Source organism: Euprymna scolopes, chromosome 10, assembly GCF_053919585.1.
Source record: "Euprymna scolopes isolate OS-2025 chromosome 10, ASM5391958v1, whole genome shotgun sequence".
Taxonomy (NCBI): Eukaryota; Metazoa; Mollusca; class Cephalopoda; order Sepiida; family Sepiolidae; genus Euprymna; species Euprymna scolopes.
Genome location: NC_136491.1, coordinates 21,156,370 through 21,184,338, shown reverse-complemented (window position 1 = coordinate 21,184,338; position 27,969 = coordinate 21,156,370). Strand labels below are relative to the sequence as shown.

The window sequence follows — 27,969 nt, the reverse complement described above, 5'->3', positions numbered from 1 at the left end:
TGGAGTGGAGAATAAGTAATTTTTGTTGAAACAAAACGTATTTTACTGTTCTATTCCCTGATGAATTATTGAAAAACTTAATCTTTTCAGAAAAAAACAGTTATAAGAGGGAAAAGGCAAAATAAGATGGAGAGAGGAGAAAAAAAGAAAAATAAAGTTAAAGTAAGAAAGGAGAAAGACAGAAAGAGGAATAATATCTTGTTAAATAACAACAACAAAAATAAGGAGATAAGGCCCTAGCGATTTGACAGAAATCATTTTTTTTTCTTATTAAAAAAGGGATTCAAACAGAAATTTGCAGTCAGGGAAGGCTTTAACAATTTAAATTAGAAGAATCCGCTTTTTATGGACAAAAAACAGCAAAATTCTTTAAAAAAAAAAAAGGATTAATAAAAGAATCTTGGTTTGGCACAAGATCATCAAGACAGGAGGTATTTCATTTGTCATTGTTTTAAAAATTGCAAACAGTAAAGAAACATTTTAAAAGTATAGAAAATATAAATGGCAAATTATAATGAAGAACAACAAAAAAAATTAAAACATCAATTTCAGCAGAAAAGCTGTCATAATAAACAAGATAGCCACCACAAGGAAATTGGAACCTGCAGTATTTGGAGTTGGTTTAAAATATGGATTCAAACCAGAAAATGTTCGATTCCATTGGTTATACAATGCATCCTTGGCTCCACTCCACTTGCCAGGGCCGACCAATCTGTATTGGTATGGTGTGCAAGAATCGAAGAAGCAAAACAAAGCCAGATAGGGATCAACCAGCAACATTTTCCCTGTTCAAAGAAAAGAAGAAAAAGATGAAACAGAATTTGGATGAGATCAAAATAAGAAAACAAAAATAGAAAAAAAAATTAAAAAGAAAAAAATAGATAAAGAAAGAAAAGGTTGATTAGAAATTCGATAAATTTTAGTTTTGCTTATCATTATTTCTCTACTGAATCATTTTGCATAATTTTTGGAATTTATACTAATTTCATAATGACATGTAAGTAGTTAAAAATCATTTCACCTGACAGGTGTTGGTTGAAAAAAAAGAGGAAAAGAAAGAAACGGTCAACAAGAAAGAACTGTTGGGTCAAGTGCTGCAGTGGAGAATTGCTTTGTAAATTATTTCCATTACATGGGAAAGTTTTAAATGTATTCAAAAACAGACTTAAACAAAGAATTAACATTTCACGTGTTATAGGGTCGATTATGCATACAAACATAACTTCTATTCAATGCAGTTTCAGTTGATATAAGACATCAACAGTTTAATTTCTGGTTCTGTGCTCAATCCCGATTAGCCTGTTAAAATAAAGGAAACATTCGCAGATGTTTGAATATCCGGAAGAGATTTTTTTTTAGTTTGTCACTCAGATTAAGAGTTCATGTTTGAAAAAATGCCAAAAGAATGCAGAGGCTAACTGTTCTAAAAGACAAGAATGACCGGTGAATAGGGGGATTATTTTATATTAAATTTATATGCAAAATTGATCCTATCATCTAAATTTTAATTATTTTGTTGTTTTTTTTATTTTCTGCTATGATTTTTAAGGTGTTCATACATAATCACCAAAAAAAGGCAAATTAAAAGTTCTAAAAGAACCACAAATCGATTAACTTTAGTTTAAAGCAAAAGCGATCTGTCTTTCTTGTTGTTGTTTTTTTTTTTTTCAAACTAAGTCTATGTAGTTTATAACATGTAAATGCAGTTTATAACATGTAAATGCAGTTTATAACATGTAAATGTAGTTTATAACATGTAAATGTAGTTTATAACATGTAAATGTAGTTTATAACATGTAAATGCAGTTTATAACATGTATAACAACCTTTAAACAATTGTTTCTGCAGATTGATGTTATCGTTGCTGATAATTTTGCCAATAGAGCAGCCAAATTGTTGGATTTATCTAAAATGGCGACTATTTTTTTTTCGAAGAGGGTAATTAAAAACTGCTACAATGAAAAGAGAAAGTGACTCATAACTTTAATGTATGAAAAAAGTAATAAAGTTGTGGTATGAAAATTTACTTTTTAATTTTCATTACTCATCAAATTGGTGTGATATTTTTAAGACAACGAAAAAAAAAAGAAATTTATTTTGAACCCAAAAATTAAGAGCTATGTCTTTCCTGATTGATTTTTAATTTTCATGACAAAATTCTTCATAAAAGAGGGGTAGCAAACTTTTAAAAGAGTGAGGGGGGGTGTTCTAAAAAAAACTTACAAAAATGGCAGTTTTATGATGTCCACACATTTATAAATTTATATGCTCTAAACTCTTATTATTTATTAATGCACATAAAAAGACATTCAGTTTCAACTTAGCGTTTTGATTTTTAAATTTGATTATTTTAGTAGAACTCTTGGATTCTGCTTATTCAATTCATTTAAATTAATCAATTTGTGTTGAATCACAAAGTAAATTTGCAAATATTAATATGAAACTGAAAAAAAATATTTGTAGAACTTAAATAGAAATCATCTTTTTTACTCTTGAATACTTCTTAAGTCAGGATCCAGTGTTTAAGTAGAAAATCGGCCAAGACTATGTAAGAGAAAATGTTAATCAAGTGTATTTGTTTTTTACTATAAACAATACCTAGTTTACATAATTGGTTTGTGTTTTAGGTCTTCATTGGATTGAAAAACATAAGAAGTATATTGACAGAAAAACGATTTTTATCATTTATATATAGATTGGCAATGATATTTAAGACACTTAGATAATTAATAGATAAAAAGTACAAAATTTAGGACACAATAAAATAAATCCGAAATCTGGGACACAATTGTGAAAATGCTTATGAATTTAAGATCAAATAATAAAGTTTTTTGTAATAAAGAAAACAACAGACATGCCACAAGAGATTAAGAATCCAAAGAAAACTTAAGAAATCCACATACAAAGATTTGGTTTACAGCCGCACAATTGCGCCAGTTCATCCATGATTCTGATTAAATCCACTTGAATCGTGTGCCGTAGGCTTTTTACATGTGATTTAACCATTATTTCTTCCTTCATTTTGATTTCCTGCCACATTTTATCAGCAGACGGCAGAGTTATGTCCCCCTGAAACGAACAATTTCACTTATAAATATAATGAACTCAATACGTTAATCAACTTGCAGATTTTATATTTCAATTATTTTTAAACAAAGATATTGTCAGTGAGATGGGTTTTTTTTTTATTTTCAGCAAAATTTTCAATATTTAAACAAATTTTGAAAAAATAATTTTTGTAATTTGATTTCTTTGTTTGATGAATAAAGATAGAGAACTTCCTGGACAATGCCTCGACTTTTCAAACGTGCATACCAGAAGACAGGAATGAGAAATGCTGAAATCCCTTTAAGCCTAATGCTTGATCTCCAGTAAACATCCAAAAGGCGGACCCCCCCACACACACACACATACATGCCTTCAACAGAACTTTATACCAGTGGCGCACTCACTGGCGCAGTGGTTAGAGTACTGGGAAAAATCAATCGTAAAAGTGATATTCTCCTGAAGGTTGAAGGTTCAATCCTCAGTGTGGGCGACCGAAATATACATTTGCGAATTACTTAGGACGTCTATCCAGCCATGGCTGATGGAACAAAAGCTTGCTACACCTGTGAAATAAATAAAGGGTTCCGCTTGAAATTTCGTCCAAATTCTCGAGTTTGACAGAAACACCTGAAGAAGACAAGATACACCTGAAGAAGGTCGGAGCTTATATCGACCGAAACGTTGTGAAAACCACACTCCAGATGAGAACAGTAGTCCGTTGAATAATAATACATATAACCAATCCTCATCTCAAAAATTCAGAAACGTAACTTCAGAGTTATGTCAAAATCAGAGTTATGTCCCCCTGATCAGCAGATGGCAGAGTTATGTCCCCTGCAACGAACAATTTCATTTTTAAATGTAATTAACTCAATATGTTAATCAACTTGCGGATCTTATATTTCAATTATTTTTTATTTTTTTATTTTTTTTTTTGATGTTCGTCAGCTTACTTTTGCTTCTTTCTTTTACACTTTTTTATCGTCAAAGTTTTACATCGAGAAGGCGGACCCCCCCCCCCACACACACATGCCTTCAACAGAACTTTATACCAAACATTTGTCTATTTCTTATTCAAGAACTTTTTACTTGAAAACTTCTCAACAAACTTTGTTTTTTTCAAATTATATTTTACATTTCTGGATTTTTTTTTTTTGTTAATTCATGTCTTATCCCCAATATCCTACTCAATATGTTAATCAACTTCAGCAACGCAAGAACCAGTGGCGCAGTGGTTAGTACTGGGAAAAATCAATTGTAAAAGTGATATTCTCTTGAAGGTTGAAGGTTCAATCCTCGGTGTGGGCGACTGAAAGAACTTTTTACTTGAACACTTCTCAACAAACTTTGTTTGTTTGTTTTTTTTTTCAAACTATATTTTACATTTCTGGAAAATCGTTGATATATAAACATTTTGTTTGTTAATTCCTGTCTTATCCCCAAAATCCCACTGTTGAGTTAGAACTTGCAGACTAGTGATCCATTCATGTTTTCTATTCTGCTTTTTATTCGTCAATCCAACTACTATATATTCATTAGTTGTTAGTGCTTTTCTTGACATTTTCCAATGACGTAGTATCACGAAAATACACAAAATGTAAACAAGATAAAAACTACAACACATTTTTGTAGTGGAATGAGGACATAAATGATTGGCTACGAAGACGTCTTTCTTTTAACAACTACAAAAAAAATCTTCTCAACCACCGATTGCTATGACAAATAACACTTTATCAGAGAGCCCATCTTTCAAATGTCTCTACCTAACATTCACAAGCAACGTGAATTTGAACAAATACAAAATTGAATTAGCCTTTCAATCTCTCAGACCAAGTCTGAAAAAGCGTCCCCAATTTAATAGGTTTTACAAGACCTAACCTCTGTCCCATCGTGAAATATCGCATCCCTATGCCTGTTTTACAATTCAATCTGTAGTGGAATAAATCCATGAGTGGTTGGTAACATTCTAATGCTACTAAAACACAGACTTCTCAACCACCGATTGCTATGACAAATAACACTTTACCAGAGAGCCCATCTTTCAAATACAAGCAACGTGAATCGGAACAAATACATTGGAAACATTGAAAGGCTGTTGCAAAGAAGGTGGGCTCCCTATACCATGCTAGAAAATTACTCACACCAGAAAGCATCTTATATCTTTACAAAGCCACAATTCGCCCATCCATATTGTTGCTACATCTGGGCTGGTGCATCTACCATTAGCCTTTCAATCTCTTTGATAAGATCTGATAAAAAATCTAACAAGTCTCAGAAGTGCCAACCTCTGTCCCATCGTGAAATATCGCATCCCTGTGCCTGTTTTACAATAACTGTAGTGGAATGTGTTCCGATAAACTCTTAGCACTTGTGCTTCCTTGACGTACACACCCCCAACTAACCCGACAGGCAGAAAAATCCCACCCATTCAATCTTGAGGTCCCTAGATGCTGGAAAGCCTTCTACTCTAACAGTTTCTTCCCTCTGACTGCCAGACTTTGGAATTCACTCCTTGTTTCCTGCTTACTTGACCGTACTAAACTGCAGAAGTTTTAATGTAATGTAAACATACATCTCGCTGCTCAACTCCCCACAGTATCCTGTTAAACATGACCCAAATAGTACTCTCCTAGTTTCAAGTGGGAGTATGCTTCATTTGTGTTTAAAAAGAGTAAAGAGTCACCTCTCCCATTTTATGTCTACGCACTGTGCTCCCAAATAGACCAACTCTTTTCTCTTACACTCTCTCTTTGAGCCATGTGATATCATATCTGTTTCTATTAATGTCCAGAGTCAAACACCTTGAGTTCATAAAGTTGATCGCAGCTGAACTTTTATTCCATATTATTCTCAATACTTTATATATTAGTGGGTATACTCGTCCAATATCTAACATAATAAATACACAATTTAAAAAAAAATACATCTTACCTTGAAAACACGTGCTGCGACTCGACATTGAAGTTCTGCAACTGGTATGACAGATCCCAATGGTTGGGTAAGACCAATGACGGCTAGTGTGTTCTTTTTTGTGTCAGGTGGAAACATATATTTATAAAATTTAACTTTGTTATTTTGAATATCAAACACAGATTTGGGGATGAATGGAAACTTGATTTGATAGCCCGTGGCTAAGACAATCACATCTGCATCCACATAGCTTCCATCAACAAAGTAGACACCCTTCTCACTGATCTCTTTGATGTCTGGTTTGATTCGAACACGTCCTGAGATAATCTTGTTGGGCAGGTCATCATTCAATGTTGGAAGCTGGCAACTGAAAGAATTCTTTGGCTTGATCCCATAAAGGGCATGATCAAAACGTTGATTCAATTGGTGTTCAGTATACCACTCAAGAAGCGATAAAGGCAGTAAACTTTGAAGTGTTTTTATGGATCTTTTTGTAAAAGACATATCAAGTGGGACACCCTTTTTAAAGAGACGGTTCATGATCCAAGCGCCTCTTCGAGTGCTAAGATAAACCTGAAACGAAATATATTCACAAGGTTTGTCTTTAGCCATCAAAAGCAAAATAGAACTTAAATAGTGTATGTAAAATCTCTTATTAAAACTTTATTAAAACTTTTATTGTTGTCTTTTTCCCCTTCTCCATTTTCCTACCTCTCCCCATTATTTCTCTTTTGCCTCTGTCTTATTTTAATGTGATGAAAAAAAAAACACAATGACATTCTTGATTCAAGGAAATTATATCGGCACATACTTTCACAATAATATTAAGAGAAATGATGTTGATAATGAAAATAGTCCAAAGAGATCTAAATGTAACACTGTAATTGACACTTATTGCTCCCAGACATGCAAAAAGAATCATAGATTCTCTTAACTCCCCTGCATAACAAATACGATAGAGTAATGTTAATAATTTTATTGTTCCTGGACAACGCCACTGAGTAGAACAAAAGTTTCCTTTACCTCTTCCCCTTTAAATATATAATAGTGTAATTTTATTAAGGAAACCTTCACAGCACTGTCAAAATGTACAGTTACAATGAAAATATGAAGAAAAATGATGTTGATAATTTTATTGCCGAAAAGAACAAAAGTTCACTTACCAAATGATATACTGTAATGTTAGTAAGAAGTATTTCACGGACAGCGCCGAGTAGAACAAAAAAATTTTATCATCATCCTCACTTAGAATAGAAGATAAATTATGCTGATAAACACAATAGTCCAGACGGATTCAATATACACCACTTACTAAAAAGCATTAATATAACCTTACAATTACGCATCCAGGACAATCCTGAATTTCACACTTTGTATCACACTCCAGAATATGGTAGACGGTACTTAATCACATCCCAAACAAAGTCTATAAAATGCAACGCCGTGTTTAAACACACTGTTGTAGAGACGCCTACTAATTAGCATACGTGGGTGAAAAGATATAGATAAAGGTATCAAGTCAGCAAGACCGGGGAGCTGTGTTCGAACGCCGGATAAGCAAGATGCATGTGCCGGTTGCTCCATGAAAGACTTTAACCAAGACCGTCTCAAAAGACAAGATGGCCGGTGGGCAAAAATAATTTAATCTGCTGACATCATCACGGATAGTCCTTAGTTGCTTGACACCGGTAGTCACCGGTAGTCACCGGTAGTCACTCGTAACGTCTTGAAGTCAGTGTAATATTTCTTTTTTTATTAAAATGCCTTCACGGTGCATCGTTCCAAATTGCTGAGGAAATTATCGTAAAGGACCAAAAAGTGACAGTATTTTCATTTCCGAAAGATAAAGAATTATAATGCAGTAAAAAAAAAAGATTTTACACCATCTCCATTCAGCAAAGTAAGTTTTAACGTGCTCCCCCCCTCCTGTATTTAACACGATGTAACTATAATTTAATTCAATATTATCATCCTAAGTTTTTTACCATTCAAAAGAAGAAGCTTCAAATAAATTGCTAATATTAAAAAAATATTTTTTTACAGCATACAAAACTAATGAAAATGCGAGACAACATCGACTCTTTAAAACACGTTCTTTTGAAGAGACGATTTTTTTTAAGCTGTTGACACACATGTTTAAAAATCTAGCAAAAATTAATTTTCCTGAAATTTTTCAATATTTAAAAATAAATTATGCCGGCTGATAAAATTTTTAAACTTTTTTTAAAGCTAGAAAGATAAAATTTAAAAATACTTATTTATATATATATATATATATATATATATATATATATATATATATATATATATATATATATATATATATATAAACATATATATATATATATATATATATAAACATATATATATATATATATATATATATATATATATATATATATATATATATATGAAACTAAACTAAAAAAACGCGAGTTCACTCGTGGTCTTATGGTTCATTTAAGTAACGTAATTGGGTTTGTATTACTGTACACATAGATTCGAAAAAGTTGTCAAAAAACAAATATATAACAAATAAATGTTATCAAAGGCAAGATAAGTTACTTTTCTACCAAATATTTTTCGTGTTTTTATTCAATGTAACATGTTTATTCAGCTCGAAAAACATACAGTGTTTACCAATGTATTCGAAAATTCAAGATGGCGCCTTATTCTCTCTTTAACACGGTAAGTTTGGGATAAGGTGTTATAAATAAAAATCTATACAAAATACTATTAAAAACCCGCCGAATATATGTCAAGCTATGTCACGGTAACATATATTGAGCGAGTTTTTAACAGTATTTTATCCGGTTTTGTATTTATAACACTTTTTCCCAAACTTACCGTGTTAAAGAGAGAATCAGACGCCATCTTGAATTTTCGAATACATCGGTAAACACTGTATGTTTTTCGAGCTGAATAAACATGTTACATTGAATAAAAACACGAAAAATATTTGGTAGAAAAGTAACTTATCTTGCCTTTGATAACATTTATTTGTTATATTGTTTTTTGACAACATTTTCGAATCTATGTGTACAATAATACAAACCCACGTATTTTAACAAACTGAAAAATGATTTTGCATGTTATTTTTATTATGTGGTGAAATAATCTTAAATAAGAAACATGATTTTTTCTTTAGGTTAATTATTTTTTTACTGTGCAATATTTCATGAATTTATCAAAAATATTGTTTTTGATTTTGAAAAAATATTGTGGTTCATTTGCATTTAAAAATATTGTGGTTCATTTTGATTAAAAAATATTAATTTTGATTTAAAAAAAAATATTGTTCATTTTGATTAAAAATATTCATTTTGATTTTTAAAAAATTCATTTTGATTAAAAAAATATTCATTTTGATTTAAAAAATATTGATCATTTTGATTTAAAAAATATTGATCATTTTGATTTTAAAAATATTGTTCATTTTGATTAAAAAAATAGTTTAATTTTAATATTTGTTTATTGTCTTAACTCATATCAAATGTTTTGCTTGTGTTCTGCTTCAAATATTCATAATCTTACATGCATAATTTTCATTTAATTATATTAAATAAACTTCAAGTTTATTTCAAATCAAATCGTGTTCCTTCACTTTTTTAAAATGTAATTTATAAGTAATTAAAGAACGCATTCTAATCTTTAAAATCTATAATACAACGAAATATTCAATTGCTTATAATACGTAAACAAACAACTTGTGTGTTTTTAATTATTTTTTTATTATTAATATTAGATGAGTTTCAGTATAAATCATCGTGTTCTTTATTTCAATCCAATTTTGAAGTTTTGTAACGCTGTCTGTAAAAATTACTGTTCATTATTGACAGTCTAAGAGTTCCACATATCTTGCTTGTTGGGACCTCGGCGATGACGTCATTTTTTCAGCTGGCCGGCCATCTTTATAACGAAGGCCACGCTTTAACACGCCCTCTGCCGGACAATCTTCCAACTGCAGTACAACTGCACCTTTGTAAATATGTATTATCTTTTCGTCTTAATATATTTGTTTTACCTTTACTTTCTGCGTTCGTGTTGTTATTGATACAGACACAACACACACCTGCTTCATTTTTTTTTTATTGTACACTTTTGCCATTAGATATATAGGTTGAAAATAAAGTTCTTTGCGAAATTTTTATTATGATTCCAAATGATGTATTTTTTAAAATGTTTGCGTTATAACACCTTTACTTTATATATCATTTTGAAGAGCGTTTTTCGCTCTATCTAATCGTTTAAATTGCAATCGTTTTGAAACAATTATGTCTTCTTTTCAGAATGTTGAATATAAAATGGAAAGAAAGCAAATTCGCACAATTTTCTTATTTCTATTCAAGCTTGGCTTAAAAGCTGCTGAAACAGCTTGCAATATCACTGAAGCGTTTGACCCAGGAACCACTACTAAATGCACAGCAAAATGATGGGTTAAAAAAATTCATGGTGACAACGAGAGTCTTGAAGCTGATGAGCAGAGTGGTCGGTCATCAGATGTTGACAATGATCAATTAAGAGCCTTAGTTAAAGCCAATACATGCAAACTGTTCGAGAACTTGCTTCTGAATTAGACATAACATATACGACGATTTCCAACGACTTGAGAGAGATTGTAAAGACAAAAAGCATGTGATAAATGGGTGCGTCATGAATTGATTGACAACCAAAAGAAACGCTGTTATGAAGTGTCATCTTCCATTCTTTTACGCAACAGGAATGATCCTATTCTTGACCAGGTTGTGACTTGCAATGAAAAGTGGGTGTCTTTACGACAACCAGCAACACTCAGCTTAGTGGTTAGATGTCGATGAAACTCCATGACACCTTCTGAAGCCAGATTTGTACCAAAAGAAAGGCCATGCTGACTATTTGGTGGTTTGCAACCGGTCTCATCTATTAAATTTTTTTTAATGCAGGCGAAACCATTACGGTGGTGAAGTACTGTCAACGCATGGATGAAATGCATCAGAAACTTCGACAACAACACCCAGCATTAGTCAATAGAAAAGACCCAATTCTCCTCTACGACAATGGCCAATAGCATGTTGTTAAGCCGACCCTGCAGAAGTTGAATGAATTGGGCTACGAAACTCTGTCTCATCCGCCATACTCTCCAGATCGATCACCTACCGACTACCACTTTTTCAGACATCTTGACAACTTTCTGCGTGAGAAACACTTTAAAAATCTAAGTGATATCAAAAATGCCTTCAGTTATTTCATTGCCACCAGATTTTTACATTACTGGCATAAATACACTTGTTTTGCGTTGATTCTGATGGTGTTTATTTCGATCAATAAATTTTTATTTGAGCTGAGATATGTTCATCTGAATTTAAAAGTTAAAAACTGCAAGAGCTTGTTAAAGAGAACCGTAAGGAACGGTAACATCCGGGCAATTAGCATTTGTTCAAAAGAAAAGAGAAATGATACAGCAATCTTTTCGTGATTGTTGTATGACTACACTGATTACTCCATGATAACACTACAACTCATTAAATTATGATTAAAGTTTAATATATGACTAGCATGGGTGCCCGGAATTGCCCGGGTGTTTGGAGGTGTGTGTTGAGCAAAAAAAAGAAAGTGGTAGTAGAAAGGCAGGCTCGAATCCGTACCACAAAGGAGGAAAAGAACAGGAAAAAGCATGCCGTCTTTGCTGTTACGACCACCGGCAAACCGGAAGTGACATAGGTTTAAATTAAGGCTAGACAATCGAAAAGAGGTGATGACTTTTGAAAATATCGGCGAAAAAAGCGACCCCTTCCTGTAGAAAAGTGCCCAGTTGAGGGTAAAGAAATTAATTTTTTTAGCCAATTTTTCGGTATTTGTCATCTGAAGGGTCGAGCTTCAAACGATACTGATCTTGTGAAAATCCGTCGCCTCTGTCGAAATTTTTAGGCAGATATGAAAACATATATACATACATACATTTATATATTATTAGCTCAAATTTTAGACCCAAACCGATTAAAAAGCTTGCCCTATCTCTGAATACCCTTTATGTAAAATTTCAAATGTTTAGACCAGAAATTGTCTGAGTAATTTGGTAGAGACCGCAGAGGTCAAATTTTTTTTTTGCTTTGACCCCTATTATGACCCTTTAATATTTATTGTGTTAGGCTTAAACTAAGTTATTAAGTTAGATCCATGTCCAAGGAACCTATATCCAAAATTTCAATTGTTTGTACCAAAAATTGTCAGAGGAGTTTGGTAGAGTTCTCAAAATTCAAATCTTTGAATATTGACCTCTTAACAGCCAAATTTCTGACCGTAAACGGATAACAAAGATTTTCCCCAATCTCAGTAATTTGTATTTCAAATTTCGAGTCTGCAGACTGAAAATTGACAGAGTTATTGCATAGGGAAATGTACACAGGCACACTAACAGACAGACACTTTCACTTTTATAGATATACTAGCATGGGTGCCGGGCGTTGCCCGGGTATTTGGAGGTGTATGTTGAGCAAAAAAAAAAGCGGTCAATTTTTTTTTGCTTTGACTCCTATTATGACCCCTTAACATTTATTGTTTTGGGCTCAAATCAAGTTATTAAGTTAGATCTATGCCCAAGGAACCTATATCTAAAATTTCAAGTGTTTAGACCGAAAATTATCGGAGGAGTTTGGTAGAGTTCTCAAACGACAAATCGTTGAACATTCACCCCTTAATTGCCAAATTTCTAGCCAAAAACCGATTACATCGATTTTCCCAAATCCCAGTACCCTGTATATCAAATTTCGAGTCTGTAGACTAAAAATTGAGAGAGTTATTGCGTAGGGAACACAGACACACAGATACACTGACACTTTCACTTTTATAGATATATAGATTGTTTGTGTAATAGTATAAGAAAATGTATTGATTATGACAATCTATTGAATGCAGCAAAATTTGTATTAGATAAATGTGTATGTAGCATTTATATATATAAAAGGCAAAATGGGCGCGCAAGTTTTTCTCTGTTCAAGAAAGGCTATTTTTTGTGGGGTTCTCGGGGGGGGCACTATATCTTGGAATTTCTTATATACCCTCTAAATCGTAATATCTAGGATTTGAGAATATGCGTGGCGTCTAGATTTATTTACCTCGACTTTTACAAAATGATTGCTATTTCGGTTTCTCACGTGTTGGTTCGGCTTTTTTGTGTAAAAGCGAAACTGATCTGAAGCTAAGTAGTGGTTCACGGCCTTTGTAGCGGGGACGTCCAGAAAGCAATGGATGTTTGATCAATGTGGGGGTAAACTCCTTATATCAGACATTTGATTTCATTTGGGCACTCCCCTATTAAAGGGGAGCGAGCTGGTTTTCCTCAACACGTTGGGGAAACAAAACCAGAAAAAGTTAAGTAAAAACAAACCCAAAAAACTATTCTGCAGTTAAAATTAAGTGCGGAATTTACTTTCCTTTGACCTAATTACGCCACGCACCTGTCATTTATAAACGTTAAATGGAAATTGTTTTCAGTTACTTTCCTTTTATGGGCGAGCGGGTAACTTATCAAGGTTTTCGCCTCAACGTGCGGGTTCAATCCTACCTACCTACCAAATTAAAAAAAAAATTTTTTTCGATTTTTTTAACAAGTTTTTTTTATCTTACTTTTTCTTCTTTTTGCATCATATTCGTTTTTTTTCTGTTTGTTTTTTTCCGTTTTTTCAAAAGAAATTTAACATAGGGTTTGGATCTACCCCCCCCACACACACACCTCCAAACACCGTAACATTGATATTCCTATTTACTTGCCTCCCCACGAGGGTAGAGTTAGGCACAAGGTAGGTTTTTAATGTGGGGAAAATCCAGCTCCCAAAAGGGGGCACTCTGGATAGGAACAAAAAAAAATTGTCTCAGTCATGGAGGATTTCTCTTACATTCACCCTCAAAGAGTAATCTATATATATAAAAGCGAAAATATATGTATGTATGTATGTATGTATGTATGTATGTATGTATGTGTGTTCGCTTTTTCTGTATGTCTACAAAAGGCTTCTTTCAGAGAAGCAGTCGCTCGGTTCACAACTTTTTAAAACTTTTTCTATCACATATAAATCGTAATATCTCACAGCTAACAACGAAGCTCGCCTGTCTATTTAATTTGCTCGATTTCGGGAAGATAAATATTCAACATTTATCGCTCGCCGCATGTGGGTTAGTCTTTTTCCTATAACATCTTGGGGGGGGGAAGCGTTCAGCAGTAAATGAATACTATCCCGCAGTCAAACTTGACCTCATTAACTCATTAAAACGGACACCTGCAAAATCCAAGTAATTATATAAATTCAAACGTGTTTCTGTTAGCAACTCACGGTGGGGCAATCGTTAACGTCGCAGGGTTTTTTTTTTTTTTCACACTTTAATTTACAACTTTGCCTCAAGGGTTCGGGTTCGATCCTCATACTTACTTTTTTTTTTTAACCCCACCCCCACCCTTGGAGTTTCCACACACACACCTCCAAACACCCGGGCAACGCCAGGTACCCCTCGCTAGTCTTTTATAAATGTTAGATATTATTATCCGAGACAACAAGTCTATTTAGAAAATGCTAAATAAGAATATACAACATTGTGGGTCTTTGTTTTGTAGTTGGGAAGTTTTAGCTGGACATACGCACAACTGCTCTTTATATAATAGAATAGTGAGTCTGCATGGTGTTGCCAGTCAAAAAAAAAAAACTAAATAGAAAATGTTAAACAGTGTGTTACATCTTTATATTAAAGCTTCTATCTCTCCTTCTCTTTCTATCCGTCCCTTTATATTTCTCTCTTTACCTCCCCCTCATTTTTCAATTTTTTTCAACAACCATTTCTGTCTCCTCTACTCACGACAATCCTCTCTGTTTCTGTGTTAACAAAAATAATAATGTTATTCATTTATTAGAGCTATTCTTTTTAAATGTAATACCGTAATCCTACATTTATTGCTCTTGAACAATGCTGAGTGGAACAAAACACAATGACATTCTTTATACCAGATAATTCTGTTCCCTGTATCCGCTTTCGCAATAATAAGAAGAGAAATTATATTGATAATGAAAATAATCCAAAGAGATAATTAGATAATACTGTAATTTCTATTCATCGCTCTTAAACAACACCAAGTAGAATAAAAAAAATTGTGTTATTCTTGATTTAAGATAGCATATTACGAAGAAATATAATGTTGATAAATCAAATAGGCTCATACGAGTAGTGGTTGATGGGCAGAAATCAGAGGCCCACAATATTAATGCTGGAGTCCCTCAGGGGGTCCATCCTAGGTCCAACTCTCTTCCTGATCTACATCAATGATCTCCCAAAACACATACTTAAATCATTCGTTGACCTCTATGCTGATGACATGACCATCTATGGCAACACATCAAAGGCCGTAAATGACAAAGTTCTCTCTGATTCTTTCTCCTCTGATCTTGAGCACGTGATACAGTGGGGGAAAAGGTGGCTGGTTACTTTTAATGCATCTAAAACTCCATTATCCCATTGATTACTGTACACGCAATAACTCTTATGCCCGAGTGGCTTCCGGGCGTTGATAAGTGATGACTACCATGTAAAAAAAAAAAAGTCTGAAGAGAGTTTACATATATCACTACCAAAAACAATATAGTGGTCTTACAAGTTTTGATCCTGGACAACTCCGAGTGAAACCATTAATCAGTATGGAATATAAAAAATAACACTCATCTCTATTCCCGAATCGTGTACCTGGAATGCATATTTTTTTTCTTGTTTAATCCAATTCTTTCATTGGATAACCTTAACTTTAAAAATATTTTTAATTAATTTTCAATATATATGCTAATTTTTCAATATATGTGCTAAAAAGCCAAATTATCTTTATCCATAATAATTATTTTGCTAAAGGCATTTCCTTTGAAGAGATGAGCCATAAAAAAGAAAATATATATATATGTCTGTGGAAATATGCTTTTTAATTATATTTCACCTTTTATTAATACCAATCCTTTAATTTATGAAAGTCAATGTAATTACAGAGCATATAATAAGTAAATGACAAAAGTCTATATTCCAAATTTCAAGTTGTTGAGTATCTTACAATTTATTCCTTTTAAGTATGTTGACGTACGTAACGAAACAGGTGCTGTCAAGAATTGTGCCTGCCCACGTACTTAAAGAAATAAATTGTAAGATGGTCAACATATTGAAATTTGGAATATAGTCTTCTGTTATATATATATATATATATATATATATATATATATATATATATATATATATATATATAGTCTTGGAAGTTTTTAACCTTTATATATTACTCGATAATGTAAGTTTTATTTTTACATAGTTACATGGCTACTTCAGCCCATAATATTAAAAAAAATATAAAATAAATTGAATCAAAAGAAAGATAAAAATAATTACAAACCTGTGGACTAACAGCACCAAGTTCAACAGCAATGTCTCCTCCAGAGTTTCCAATTCCAACGACCACAACTCGTTTGTCTTCAAAATTCTTGGGATGTTTATACTGCTGCGAATGCAAAATTTGACCTTTGAACTTTTCTTGTCCCAAAATATGTGGAATAATCGGGAAAACATGGTGACCCGTACAAACCAAAACACCATCAAATGTTTCAATCTGTGTTTGGCCATTGGTCAAATCCTTTGTGTACACCTTCCACTGACCATTACTTTGAAAATCATCATTTTCTTCAATTTTTAAGACCTGAAAAAAAAAAAAAGAAAATACACCAATTAAGAAATTTTTTTTTAAACATTCATATTTAAAAAGAAATATTAATCTATCAAAGTGTTATGTTTTTACGCATGAGTGATCAACAAACTAAATAAAATGAAAGTATGTATACAAACATGTAGGGATTTTATATGTGGTCTTTTATTTAACTGCATCATCACGCTTTCATAAGTTCTTTATTTAGTGGCTTTCAAGCGTCTCGTCTGTTAAATTAAGACAAATAAAATTTCACTACAACATAAATAAATAAAACTTAACCACAGCAAAGACACAAGGAAACTTTTGCTGAGTTTTCTTTAAGGTTTTATTGGAGAGAGAATCGGTTTAAGAGAGAGAGAGAGACCAATGTATGCCAATAATCATTTCCTTCTGAACTTACTAAATTATTAACGTCAGAAATGAGTGATGTAATGGATAGAGACTCGAGGTAACATTCAACTTTACTTATTTTTACATTATTAAGGTTCCAACTATGTAATAAAAGCATACGGGATAAAGTTCGGTTAATTCTTCAGCCAACAATCTCCAACTATGCTGTTGTTCAGAATATATATATATATATATATATATATATATATATATATATATATATATATATATATATATATATATATTAATGAAAACAAAGAGATGTAGTGCTTGCCTGATATGCACAATGGTAAACTTTAAACTAATATAAATAACAGTATTTATATATAAAAAATATAATCCCAACCTAATTAAAAAAGCTCAATGCGCAATAAAGAATAGAGTTTATTATAAGAGAAAGAAAATTCAAACTGTAAGTTGAACTTTACAATCCAAATTAAATTGTTTGTTTGAAGTATTCGGTCGAACAATAAATTTTGATTGTAAATTTCAATTTACAGTTTGAATTTTCTTTCTCTTATATATATATGTATATATATATGTGTATATATATATATATATATATAACTACTTCATTTACTAACATAAAATTAATCTAGGTTAAGTTTTTTTTATATATGTTAGTACATACATACATACATACATACATACATATGTTATGTAATGGATGGCTGGAACCATCATACATAACTGAAAAGAAAAAACTTCTTTAATAAAAGATTTAAAAGAGTGGGCATCGAATAATCGATTGTCCACCAGTTGAAAAGAGAAAGTGCTTACGTCATAAACAGAGAAATCGGACGACGATTTTTTTGTTTACAAAACAAAGAAACGTGACATTCCTCGTAACCTCTGGCAGTACAGATATTGGCATGAGTGGTAAATTCACGTGTCGGTCAGCTGAAGATAAATCGGATGATCATCCGAGGTCAGGAACCGGCAAAGAAATTGTCAAAACGTGACTAAAGAACGCATGTTCTATTATCGATCAGCTGATTGACAGATCGCGTGGATAGGAAAAAAACAAAGCGACAAAAAATGCCAATAAAAACGGTGAATCTAACGAGAAGAAGCTGAGAGCTAGCAGAGAGAGGAGAAAGAAGGGACAGCACGTGTTGCTGAAGACCGGCTCGTTGAAACGTCATTTCCCTCCTCAGAACACTGTGAGAACACTGTTACCATCGCGGTGAACTTCAAAACCACCAAAAGAAAAAAAGACGAACTGTTTTAAATTGTAAATATATTGTAAAATATAATTTTATACAAAAACAAACGCAATTGTGACTTACGTCTTTTAATGCATATTTTTAAGTTACGGCTGATCGTTCTAAGTTGTCAACCGCTTTATTTTCAGGTTCAACGTTGTTATGACATTTTTGACAATTGACGAGAGGCAAGATAAGGAAAAAGTGCCAGTCTAAGGTGAGATAACTCACTAGTCTTAACTCGTTGTCATGACAACTGCTTAGTAAACAGGTGAACCCACGGACGATCGACGTAATTAAAACTGCTATGTACCACAGCCAGGGAGTCCTACGCACTACTACGATTTCCCAACCTGGGAGCCACACCACAATACTACATAGTATTAATTGGTGCCGTGACCAGGATTCGAACCTGGGTTACCACGGCCACAACGTGGGGTCCTAACCACTAGACGATTTAGAATAATAAACAAAAGAAAAAAACTTAGAAGGGAAAAACAAAGAATGGCCTTATTCTGTAAATTTTTAACAACAGCCAGTGAGAAAGAAGAAGAAAAAAAAAGAACATATTCCTTTCTAATTTTGACATTAAGTGATATTTTTCTTCGTTCATAACGAGCTAATTCCTAATACGATAAACATTTTTTAAACTATTTTCTATATATAAAGTTTTACATGTGTGTGTCTGTATGTCTTCCTTTTCTTTTGTTCGTGAAAAGGTTGTACGTGTGTATTGCTTTTCTTTTTTTTCTTTTTTTTATTATTCTAATTCGCCTAGTGGTTTAATGGACCCTACGTTGTGTGTGTGTTGATTTGTATTTTTTTCTACTGTTCTTTCTTTTTCTTTTTTTTCCATACATTTTATTGTTTTTCTTGTCCTCTTTTTTTTCTTTTTTTCCCCGTGGCAACTGTAGTCCTTTTTTTCTTCTTTTTTTTCCTTTTAAACCCACCCTTGCTAGGTGGTCTGGTCAATTACGGCACCAAATTACAGATATGTGTTATGAATATTTTTGTGTAATTTTTAAACTGTGAACTAAGTGTAACTTTTAAGGAAAAACAATATGTACTTTTGATGAAAAACAATGGATAGGTTCTGAAATGTGATTTTTTTCCTTTTTTTCACTAATTGTACGATTTTTTTTTTCTAAGGAATTTTTTTCTGACATGGACAATTTTAGTTCCATCGAGTGTTAGGATTGTCTGAGACTTTATAAGTGAGTCGTTTTATTTTATTTTAGAAACGACTGTATTTTAATTGTAAATGTCTAGGTATTTTTTGTAAACGACTGATTTTTCTTTAATTTTGAATTCTGTGGAATGGTAAAAGATGATGCACTATGCAGCCGACCTAGTTGATGACGTGGTCAAATGGGTTTCCACGAATCTGTGTTTTGTTATTTGGAATTTTGTTGTTAGTAAGATGGGACTTTGTGATTGCTTATAGGATATTTTTGCATTTTTTAATTTATTATTTTTATGTAATTGATGTGTTGTCAAACGGTATTGGCAGAATTTTCTTGTTCTTTGACATGTATTTTTTTTTCGCAGAATGGGGAGGTGAAATCTTTGCTTGTGGGGTCTATTGAAAGAATGATTAATAAAAGAAAGAACGTGTTAATTAATTAATTAATTAATAATCATAATAGTAATAATAAAATAGGGAAAAAGAGAAAGAAATAAGATTTAAACAGTGTAATAAATAATTTAAAAAAAAGTTTCGGAAGAGTCAAAGGTTCAGTCGGTATTAATTTCAATTTTTGAAATGTAGAATAAATGTTCTATTCGACATGAGTGACGTTTTGACCACATAAGTAAGGGAGAAAAATATAGGGTTAAATAAACTATATGAAGAAATGAAAGAAAAAGTGGGGCGTGAATGGAATTTAATTTCTGTGGCAAGCATGTTAGAATTTTGGAGAGGTGTTGAATTACATGGGTAGTTATTAATTTCATTATTCTCGAGAAATGATTCGAATTTTATTTTTTTATCGTGATTTCTATTGATTTCGAGTAGAATCAACATGGAGCAAGTTTGAGTACTTCATGTGTGGAAATCCGATGTTTTCCGTGAAGCTATGTGTCTTCAAGGCAGGTTGCGCTTACCGACTTTGGAAAAAAAGTTTTTTCTGACATAGCAGTAAACGGAATGTATTCTGTCCAGCGTGAGCGGATCTAGTTGTAATCAACTTCAGAGAGCAAATGAAATGCCCTCTGACATGGCGTACGGGGCAGAGGGGGTGCAATGGCTGACGTGGCCATTATGTTACGAATCGCTCAAGAGAAGATGAATGAAATATGTATGCAAGTACTTAGGAAAATAGAAGGCTACCCACCATATGGAATGTTAAGAGGTTTTTTGTTTCCCACAAAATACTAGTAATAAGAGTAGGCTTATGATGAATAGGATAAGGCTTGGGATGGAAATTTTTTTTGTGTGTGCTATCTATGGGAAGAAAAGCTGATCTGTAAAGCCAAGAACGATGATAGTCCGTTTTGAAGAGGCAGATGGACCTCGATTTTATTATTCGGTTGATTGCCAATAATTTATCGATCACGCGTAGTTTCGACGGGAGAAAGGATGCTCCTGAAATTCTGACTTAAGTTATGAAGAGACCATTGGGTCACAGGGAGTTGTTGACCTTCGAGGGCGCAAGGATTAGCGCCACATGGTATTATTTATTGATATTATTTTACTTAGTATATTGAATAAAGGTATGACAGTTTTCTTTGCCAGTGGGGTGAGCATATATATCCTATTCTTAGTAAATGTGGGAAGTAGAAAATGTATGCCTTCGCCATACATTTTGATAAAAAGGGGGGAAAGAATGTTACAGAGAGAGAGAGAGAGAGAGAGAGAGAGAGGAGAGTAAACGTGGAGGTAGACACGTTTACCAGAACCGAAGGTCAGCTGACCAAATTACGTATGTATGACGTGATCAGCAGATCGGTGAGATTTGATTTGAGCTTTGAAGAAGACGGACGTTTTTCCGTGGTCTCCGCCTCTTAACTGGGGAGGGGGGAGACGAACGCTGACGTGTGTGAAGAAGAATCCACACAAGCAGATTTCACTTCCACCTGCTGCAGGACCTCTGGGGAAAGTGAAATAAAAAACTATAAAACACATTCATCGTCTTGGAGTGATAAATCTTCGTCAAACAGGTATCAAGTCTCCCTCCAGGATGAGAAATTTCCAGATGGTCCGTTTTGAAGAAGCAGAGGTAGGTTCAGAAATTACATGTCACACACACGATTTCCTTTATGATAATCAAACGCACAACCATTTATATTAGAGACAATCATACGCACACGGAATCAATTTTTATGTTATACACAAAACGTAAATGGCGCCCCACGATGATAACCCCAGTGAAAACCCCAATGAAGAACTCTATGTAACAAAAGTTCAATTTGGTGTCCCTCTAGGATAACCTCGATGATAACGAATATATAACACATACATACATACATGCATACATATATATGCGTGATAGTTTATGTATATGCATGTTTTTTATTTGTTTATTTTCTATTGCTTTTGTTAGTTTTAAAATTATTTTGTATCTCTATTCTAGAGTAAATTTTATCCTGTGAACACAGTTGTTCGCTATTTCTCTCTTACAGTTTAATAGATGAAGCGATGAAAATGTATTTAACATGAAAATGTATTTAACATGAAAATGTATTTATTAATCAAGCGATGAAAATGTATTTAACAGGTCAACCAATATCTATGAAATAGGTCAACCAATATCTATGAAACCGCACTAAAACAACTAGAACTGTTAGCAACGATAAAATACTTAGTGCAACTGCGAATAACTTTTATCTAGTCATGTCTGAAGGAACGAGAGCATGCCACCTGTATGGATAGAGGTATTTAACGGAAACTTTTATTTAATACATTCTGTTTATTTAATTAAATTTATTTAATAAACAAAATTTAATTTAATAAGGATTCCTTTAGATTCCTGATTTCAACAGAATGATTCCTTAGTTCGACAGAAAGATTCCTTAGTTCAACAGAAAGATTCGTTAATTCAACTGAAAGATTCCTTAGTTCAACAGAAATATTCCTTAGTTCGACAGAAAGATTCCTTAGTTCAACAGAAAGATTCCTTAGTTCGACAGAAAGATTCCTTAGTTCAACAGAATGAATCCTTAGTTCAACAGAAAGATTCCTTAGTTCAACAGAAAGATTCCTTAGTTCAACAGAAAGATTCCTTAGTTCAACAGAAAGATTCCTTAGTTCGACAGAAAGATTCCTTAGTTCGACAGAAAGATTCCTTAGTTCAACAGAAAGATTCCTTAGTTCAACAGAAAGATTCCTTAGTTCGACAGAAAGATTCCTTAGTTCAACAGAAAGATTCCTTAGTTCAACAGAAAGATTCCTTAGTTCAACAGAATGAATCCTTAGTTCAACAGAAAGATTCCTTAGTTCAACAGAAAGATTCCTTAGTTCAACAGAAAGATTCCTTAGTTCAACAGAAAGATTCCTTAGTTCGACAGAAAGATTCCTTAGTTCGACAGAAAGATTCCTTAGTTCAACAGAAAGATTCCTTAGTTCAACAGAAAGATTCCTTAGTTCGACAGAAAGATTCCTTAGTTCAACAGAAAGATTCCTTAGTTCAACAGAATGAATCCTTAGTTCAACAGAATGAATCCTTAGTTCAACAGAAAGATTCCTTAGTTCAACAGAAAGATTCCTTAGTTCAACAGAAAGATTCCTTAGTTCAACAGAAAGATTCCTTAGTTCGACAGAAAGATTCCTTAGTTCAACAGAATGAATCCTTAGTTCAACAGAAAGATTCCTTAGTTCAACAGAATGAATCCTTAGTTCAACAGAAAGATTCCTTAGTTCAACAGAAAGATTCCTTAGTTCAACAGAAAGATTCCTTAGTTCAACAGAAAGATTCCTTAGTTCGACAGAAAGATTCCTTAGTTCGACAGAAAGATTCCTTAGTTCAACAGAAAGATTCCTTAGTTCAACAGAAAGATTCCTTAGTTCAACAGAAAGATTCCTTAGTTCAACAGAATTAATCCTTAGTTCAACAGAAAGATTCCTTAGTTCAACAGAAAGATTACTTAGTTCAACAGAAAGATTCCTTAGTTCGACAGAAAGATTCCTTAGTTCAACAGAAAGATTCCTTAGTTCAACAGAATTAATCCTTAGTTCAATAGAAAGATTCCTTAGTTCAACAGAAAGATTCCTTAGTTCAACAGAAAGATTCCTTAGTTCGACAGAAAGATTCCTTAGTTCAACAGAAAGATTCCTTAGTTCGACAGAAAGATTCCTTAGTTCAACAGAAAGATTCCTTAGTTCAACAGAATTAATCCTTAGTTCAACAGAAAGATTCCTTAGTTCGACAGAAAGATTCCTTAGTTCGACAGAAAGATTCCTTAGTTCAACAGAATTAATCCTTAGTTCAACAGAAAGATTCCTTAGTTCAACAGAAAGATTCCTTAGTTCAACAGAATTAATCCTTAGTTCAACAGAAAGATTCCTTAGTTCAACAGAAAGATTACTTAGTTCAACAGAAAGATTCCTTAGTTCAACAGAATTAATCCTTAGTTCAACAGAAAGATTCCTTAGTTCGACAGAAAGATTCCTTAGTTCGACAAGATACACCTGAAGAAGTTCGGAGGATGCATCGACTGAAATGTTGTGAAAATAACACTGAAGATGAGAACAGTAGTCCGAAGATTCCAAATAAGACGAATATTCTGTAATTCTCTAATCTCTTTTCATCTTTGCCAATTAATATTTAATCCTGCATGTTATATTGTGGTCCGAAAAGGTTAAGGTACCAGAAAGGGTTTATTGTATTGTCCTATACCAAAGAGGGGAATGTGCGTATAATCCCAAAAAAAGCGTATATAGTTTACTGTTTGAAATCTTACATGTTTATATATGTGTATTTGTGACCTATTTGCGTTTGCGATATGTACTTGTTTGAATTGTGTACGTGGCCTTGCTGAATGCCTGTTATATCGTACTGTACAGGTTGTAAATGGAAGTCTGTTATGTTGTTGAGTGCTATGCGTATATACAAAGACAGTTCACAAAACATTCATTTTCCTACAAAAAAGAATCATTCACTCCGGAACAGACAAGCACAACATCACCGATTACAAATATACACATTTTATTTCTTTGATCCAGTCCAGTTGAGTGCTCCAGTCCCTCGGAACCTTGCAAACGTTTTTCTCTATTTAATTCTTATTTGCTTGTGCTTGCTTCCAGCACCTCTTTCTCTCTCGAATCTCGGATACTAACTGACTCAACATCTCAATCAACTTACTGTTACGACATACTCCAAATAACACATATCCTTAACTCATCAGCTGTCAGATCTAATATTCCAACCTAAATGGTTATCTATTTCTCTCAGCTAAAATTAACAAAATATTCAGAAAGAACGTTTATTCTTGTTAAAATTCCTATCCAGCTATTTTTCCCCAAAACATAATTCTTAACATAACAAATGATATTTTGGTCTAATCCTGACAATCGATGAAGAGCTGAGAGTGCTCTATACAACATGCATAGTGAGCGAGAAAAAAGAGTTTCAAACTCAGACTACTATCCGATATTTGCCAAAAGTAAACTTTCGAATGAAAGCTGTCACTAAATTCGCTTTATTGTTTATTTAAAAAATATCGCAAGAAATTTTTACGATATTTGGCGTTGATAAAACATTTATGTACGAGGAAATTAGGCACGACTTAATGTTAGATGTCTATTTATAATATTTTCTCCACACATACACAACAAAAGGCATGGGAACCCTACAACTAACATTAAATTCAAATGTCAACACTCTAATCTCGGATACTTACTGACTAAAATATGCCAATCAGTTGACTGGTACGTTTTACGCTAAATAACACACATCCTTAATCATCGGTTGTCAGATCTAATTTAATGTTTATCTATTTCTCTCAGATAAAATTCACAAAATATAAACGTAATTTTATTTTTAATAATTTCAGAAAGAACTTTATTCTTGTTAAAATTTCTATCCAACTTTTTTTTCCAAAACATGATTCTTAACATAACAAATGATATGTTGGTCTAATCCTGACCATCGATGAAGAGATGAGAGTTAATGTTAGATGTCTATTTACAATATTTCCTCCACACATAAACAAAAAAAGGGGCACAGAAACTCTACACACCAACATTAAATTCAAGTGGCAACAGTTCCCTGAAGACGATTGAAATAATAATAAATAATAAAAAAGACAAAGAAAGAATTTATCGATCTTTGCATTCTATTTGCAGTTTTCCTTCCTCTACATGAAAATAATAATTTTAAAAAATCACATTTTTTAATCTTGTCCTCTTCTGTGAAATTTAAGAAAAAATTGTTTGAAACACTAAAAGTTTGATCTTTTCACCGAGCGCTTGGGAACCTACGTACGTATGGACTCGGCCAAACTCCATAAGTGTATAACTTGTATTGGATGTCTATTCTGCAAAATCTACAAAACTTGAATCTCATTTTTACTTTTTATTGACAAGGTGAAAATTTTACTAACTACCTATCTTTTTATCTTTTTTTTCTTTTTCTTAATACAATGTAATACGATCTATGTAATTATTAATTATCAGTTCACATTTATTTGGGACGGTTTTCGGTAAATATGTAGTTTAGCGGCGTAAATTATTTGCCAGACAAAAAAATATAAAAATGATTTATTTTTATATAAAAAACCCATTATTAGGCCCAAAGGCTGAAATAAACCAGAAGATAATTAATTTCTATTATTTTATCATCATTTTTATTAGCCTAAATATAGGACATTCGAGGCCGTCGCATTGCGTTTAAAAATTTGGCCTTTCTAAGGTTTGATAAATTAGCCTTTTTAAGGCCAAATCTGTCCTTTTTTTACGCTCTTACATAGAAACCCCTTTTTTTGATCGCCATATATTTTGTTTTTGTATTGTTTTTTTTTTTTTTGTAATGGAAGAGCGTAAAAAAGACCAAATTTGGCCTTAAAAGGGTTAATCTATCAAACTTTAGAAAATCCAAATTTTTTGGCGGCCTCGAATGTCGTACATTTAATTTTATAAAAATTATGGAAAAATAATAAAAATGAATTTTTTTTTCTGGTTTTATTTCAGTCCTTGTGTCTAGTAATGTGTTTTATATACAAATAAATAATTATATGATTATTTGTGCTTCAAATAATTTACGCCGCTAAACTACACATTTACCCGGCTTTCGATGCCAAATTAATTTGCAACGCACCCAAAAAGAAAACAGAAATACACACACACACACACACACACACACACACAAACGTACATACATACATGCACGCGAACACACACTCATAAACGCATGTGCACACACACACACACACAGACACAAGATAGAAAACGGAAGTTATTGTATAAAACTGCCAAATAGATTTTGCAATATATATTACTTTGCGTAGTTGTATGGCTTGCATTGTTAAATATAAAAATAATATGAATATTTTTGTTTACCTCAGTGGAGAATCGAATGTGCTTCAATAAATCAAATTTTTCCGCGTAAAGCTCTACGTATTTCAGGACCTCCGTATTGTGCATATAAACAGGAAAATCACTAGGAGGTGGGAAATCACTGTAGGCCATTGTTTCTTTGCTGGTGTTGGTGATGGTTGAACGCATCACAGTAGATCGTCCCACTTCATTCTCGTCTTCTGAATATCGCCACAAACCACCGACATAACGACTCTTCTCGAGACAGACAACTCTGAAACCTTCATCGAGGCAACATTTAATACCAGTGAGACCAATAGCACCAGCTCCGATCACAGCAATACTTTTAGAGACAGACGACGACATGATGTTTGTCAACAATCTAAGGGAGATCACTCTAACTGAACTAATTTCTTTTTTCTTTTTTAATTTTTTTGCTTTCTTAATTTTTTTTTATCAAAGTTCAGAGTTCAACTGTAGATTTCAGACCGTTAGAATTTCTTGACTGATTTCGCTTGGTTTTCGCTATAATGTCTGTATTAATAAAACTAGCACACAAAGCACCTAAATACTCATTGAATACAGTTTTTACTATTTTCGAATATTTATTGAAACCAAATATAAAATAAGGGAAAAGTAAACGGAATTTATAAAAATCCCATTCAAAAAATGTAGGACATGTCTATGGTATTTGTCTTTTTGACTAGGAGCAAAATATATTATTTGTTCTGAAGCAATAAATCATTTTTCTGTTGTTGGTTATTGAAGGAAAAAAATCCTCCTAGACTGAGGCAATTTATTTTTTGTTTTGACCTTATCTAGCGTCCCTTTTTAGGAAGCTATATTTTCGACCTCATATTTAACTCCGCCTTTGTGGTGGTGGTGGTGGTGGTGGTTGTGGTGGTGGTGGTGGTGGTGGGCAAATAAATTGAGAGTATATTCAGATTTTTTTTCTTTCTTAAAGTTCTCCACTCGACTGTTTAATGTCTTCATTTGGACAACGTCGTTTAAATACAGGTAGGTTTTTTTTTTATTGGTTTGTTAACAATTAGTCACAAGTCAAAATGGTCATAGTGTGAATGATATGCATGTGTAAGTAATACAGGGTGTCCCAAAATAATCTGACACATGAAGGACATGGTCTAAAATTTTATTAAAATATAAATGGTATTTTCAGTCAGTAAATGTTCATTTATGTAAAATTGTGTTTGGTAAAGAAAGTCCAGTATGTAGTCAAAAGTTTAAAGAGA

At 32.8% G+C, this 27,969-nt stretch overlaps 1 protein-coding gene across 1 annotated transcript; it reads right to left on the bottom strand.

Annotated features, from left to right (window-relative positions):
* Nucleotides 1-27,969, bottom strand: LOC145285854 (flavin-containing monooxygenase 5-like). Its single transcript, XM_080134294.1, has 5 exons — nt 26,744-27,969; nt 16,346-16,645; nt 5,980-6,531; nt 2,904-3,069; nt 1-785 (listed from the first exon to the last, which is right to left on the bottom strand). The coding sequence occupies exons 1-5, from the start codon at nt 27,083-27,085 to the stop codon at nt 535-537; spliced, it is 1,611 nt and encodes a 536-aa protein (XP_079990420.1). The 5' UTR covers nt 27,086-27,969; the 3' UTR covers nt 1-534.

What these genes read in the sequence shown, in the direction of transcription:
- LOC145285854 (XM_080134294.1), bottom strand. Translation starts at nt 27,085, where the DNA reads ATGTCGTCGTCTGTCTCTAAAAGTATTGCTGTGATCGGAGCTGGTGCT. An exon ending in ACATTCGATTCTCCACTGAG is followed by an intron (nt 16,646 to 26,743) that starts GTAAACAAAAAT and finishes TTTTTTTTTCAG; the next exon opens with GTCTTAAAAATTGAAGAAAA. An exon ending in TTGGTGCTGTTAGTCCACAG is followed by an intron (nt 6,532 to 16,345) that starts GTTTGTAATTAT and finishes ATTTCGTTTCAG; the next exon opens with GTTTATCTTAGCACTCGAAG.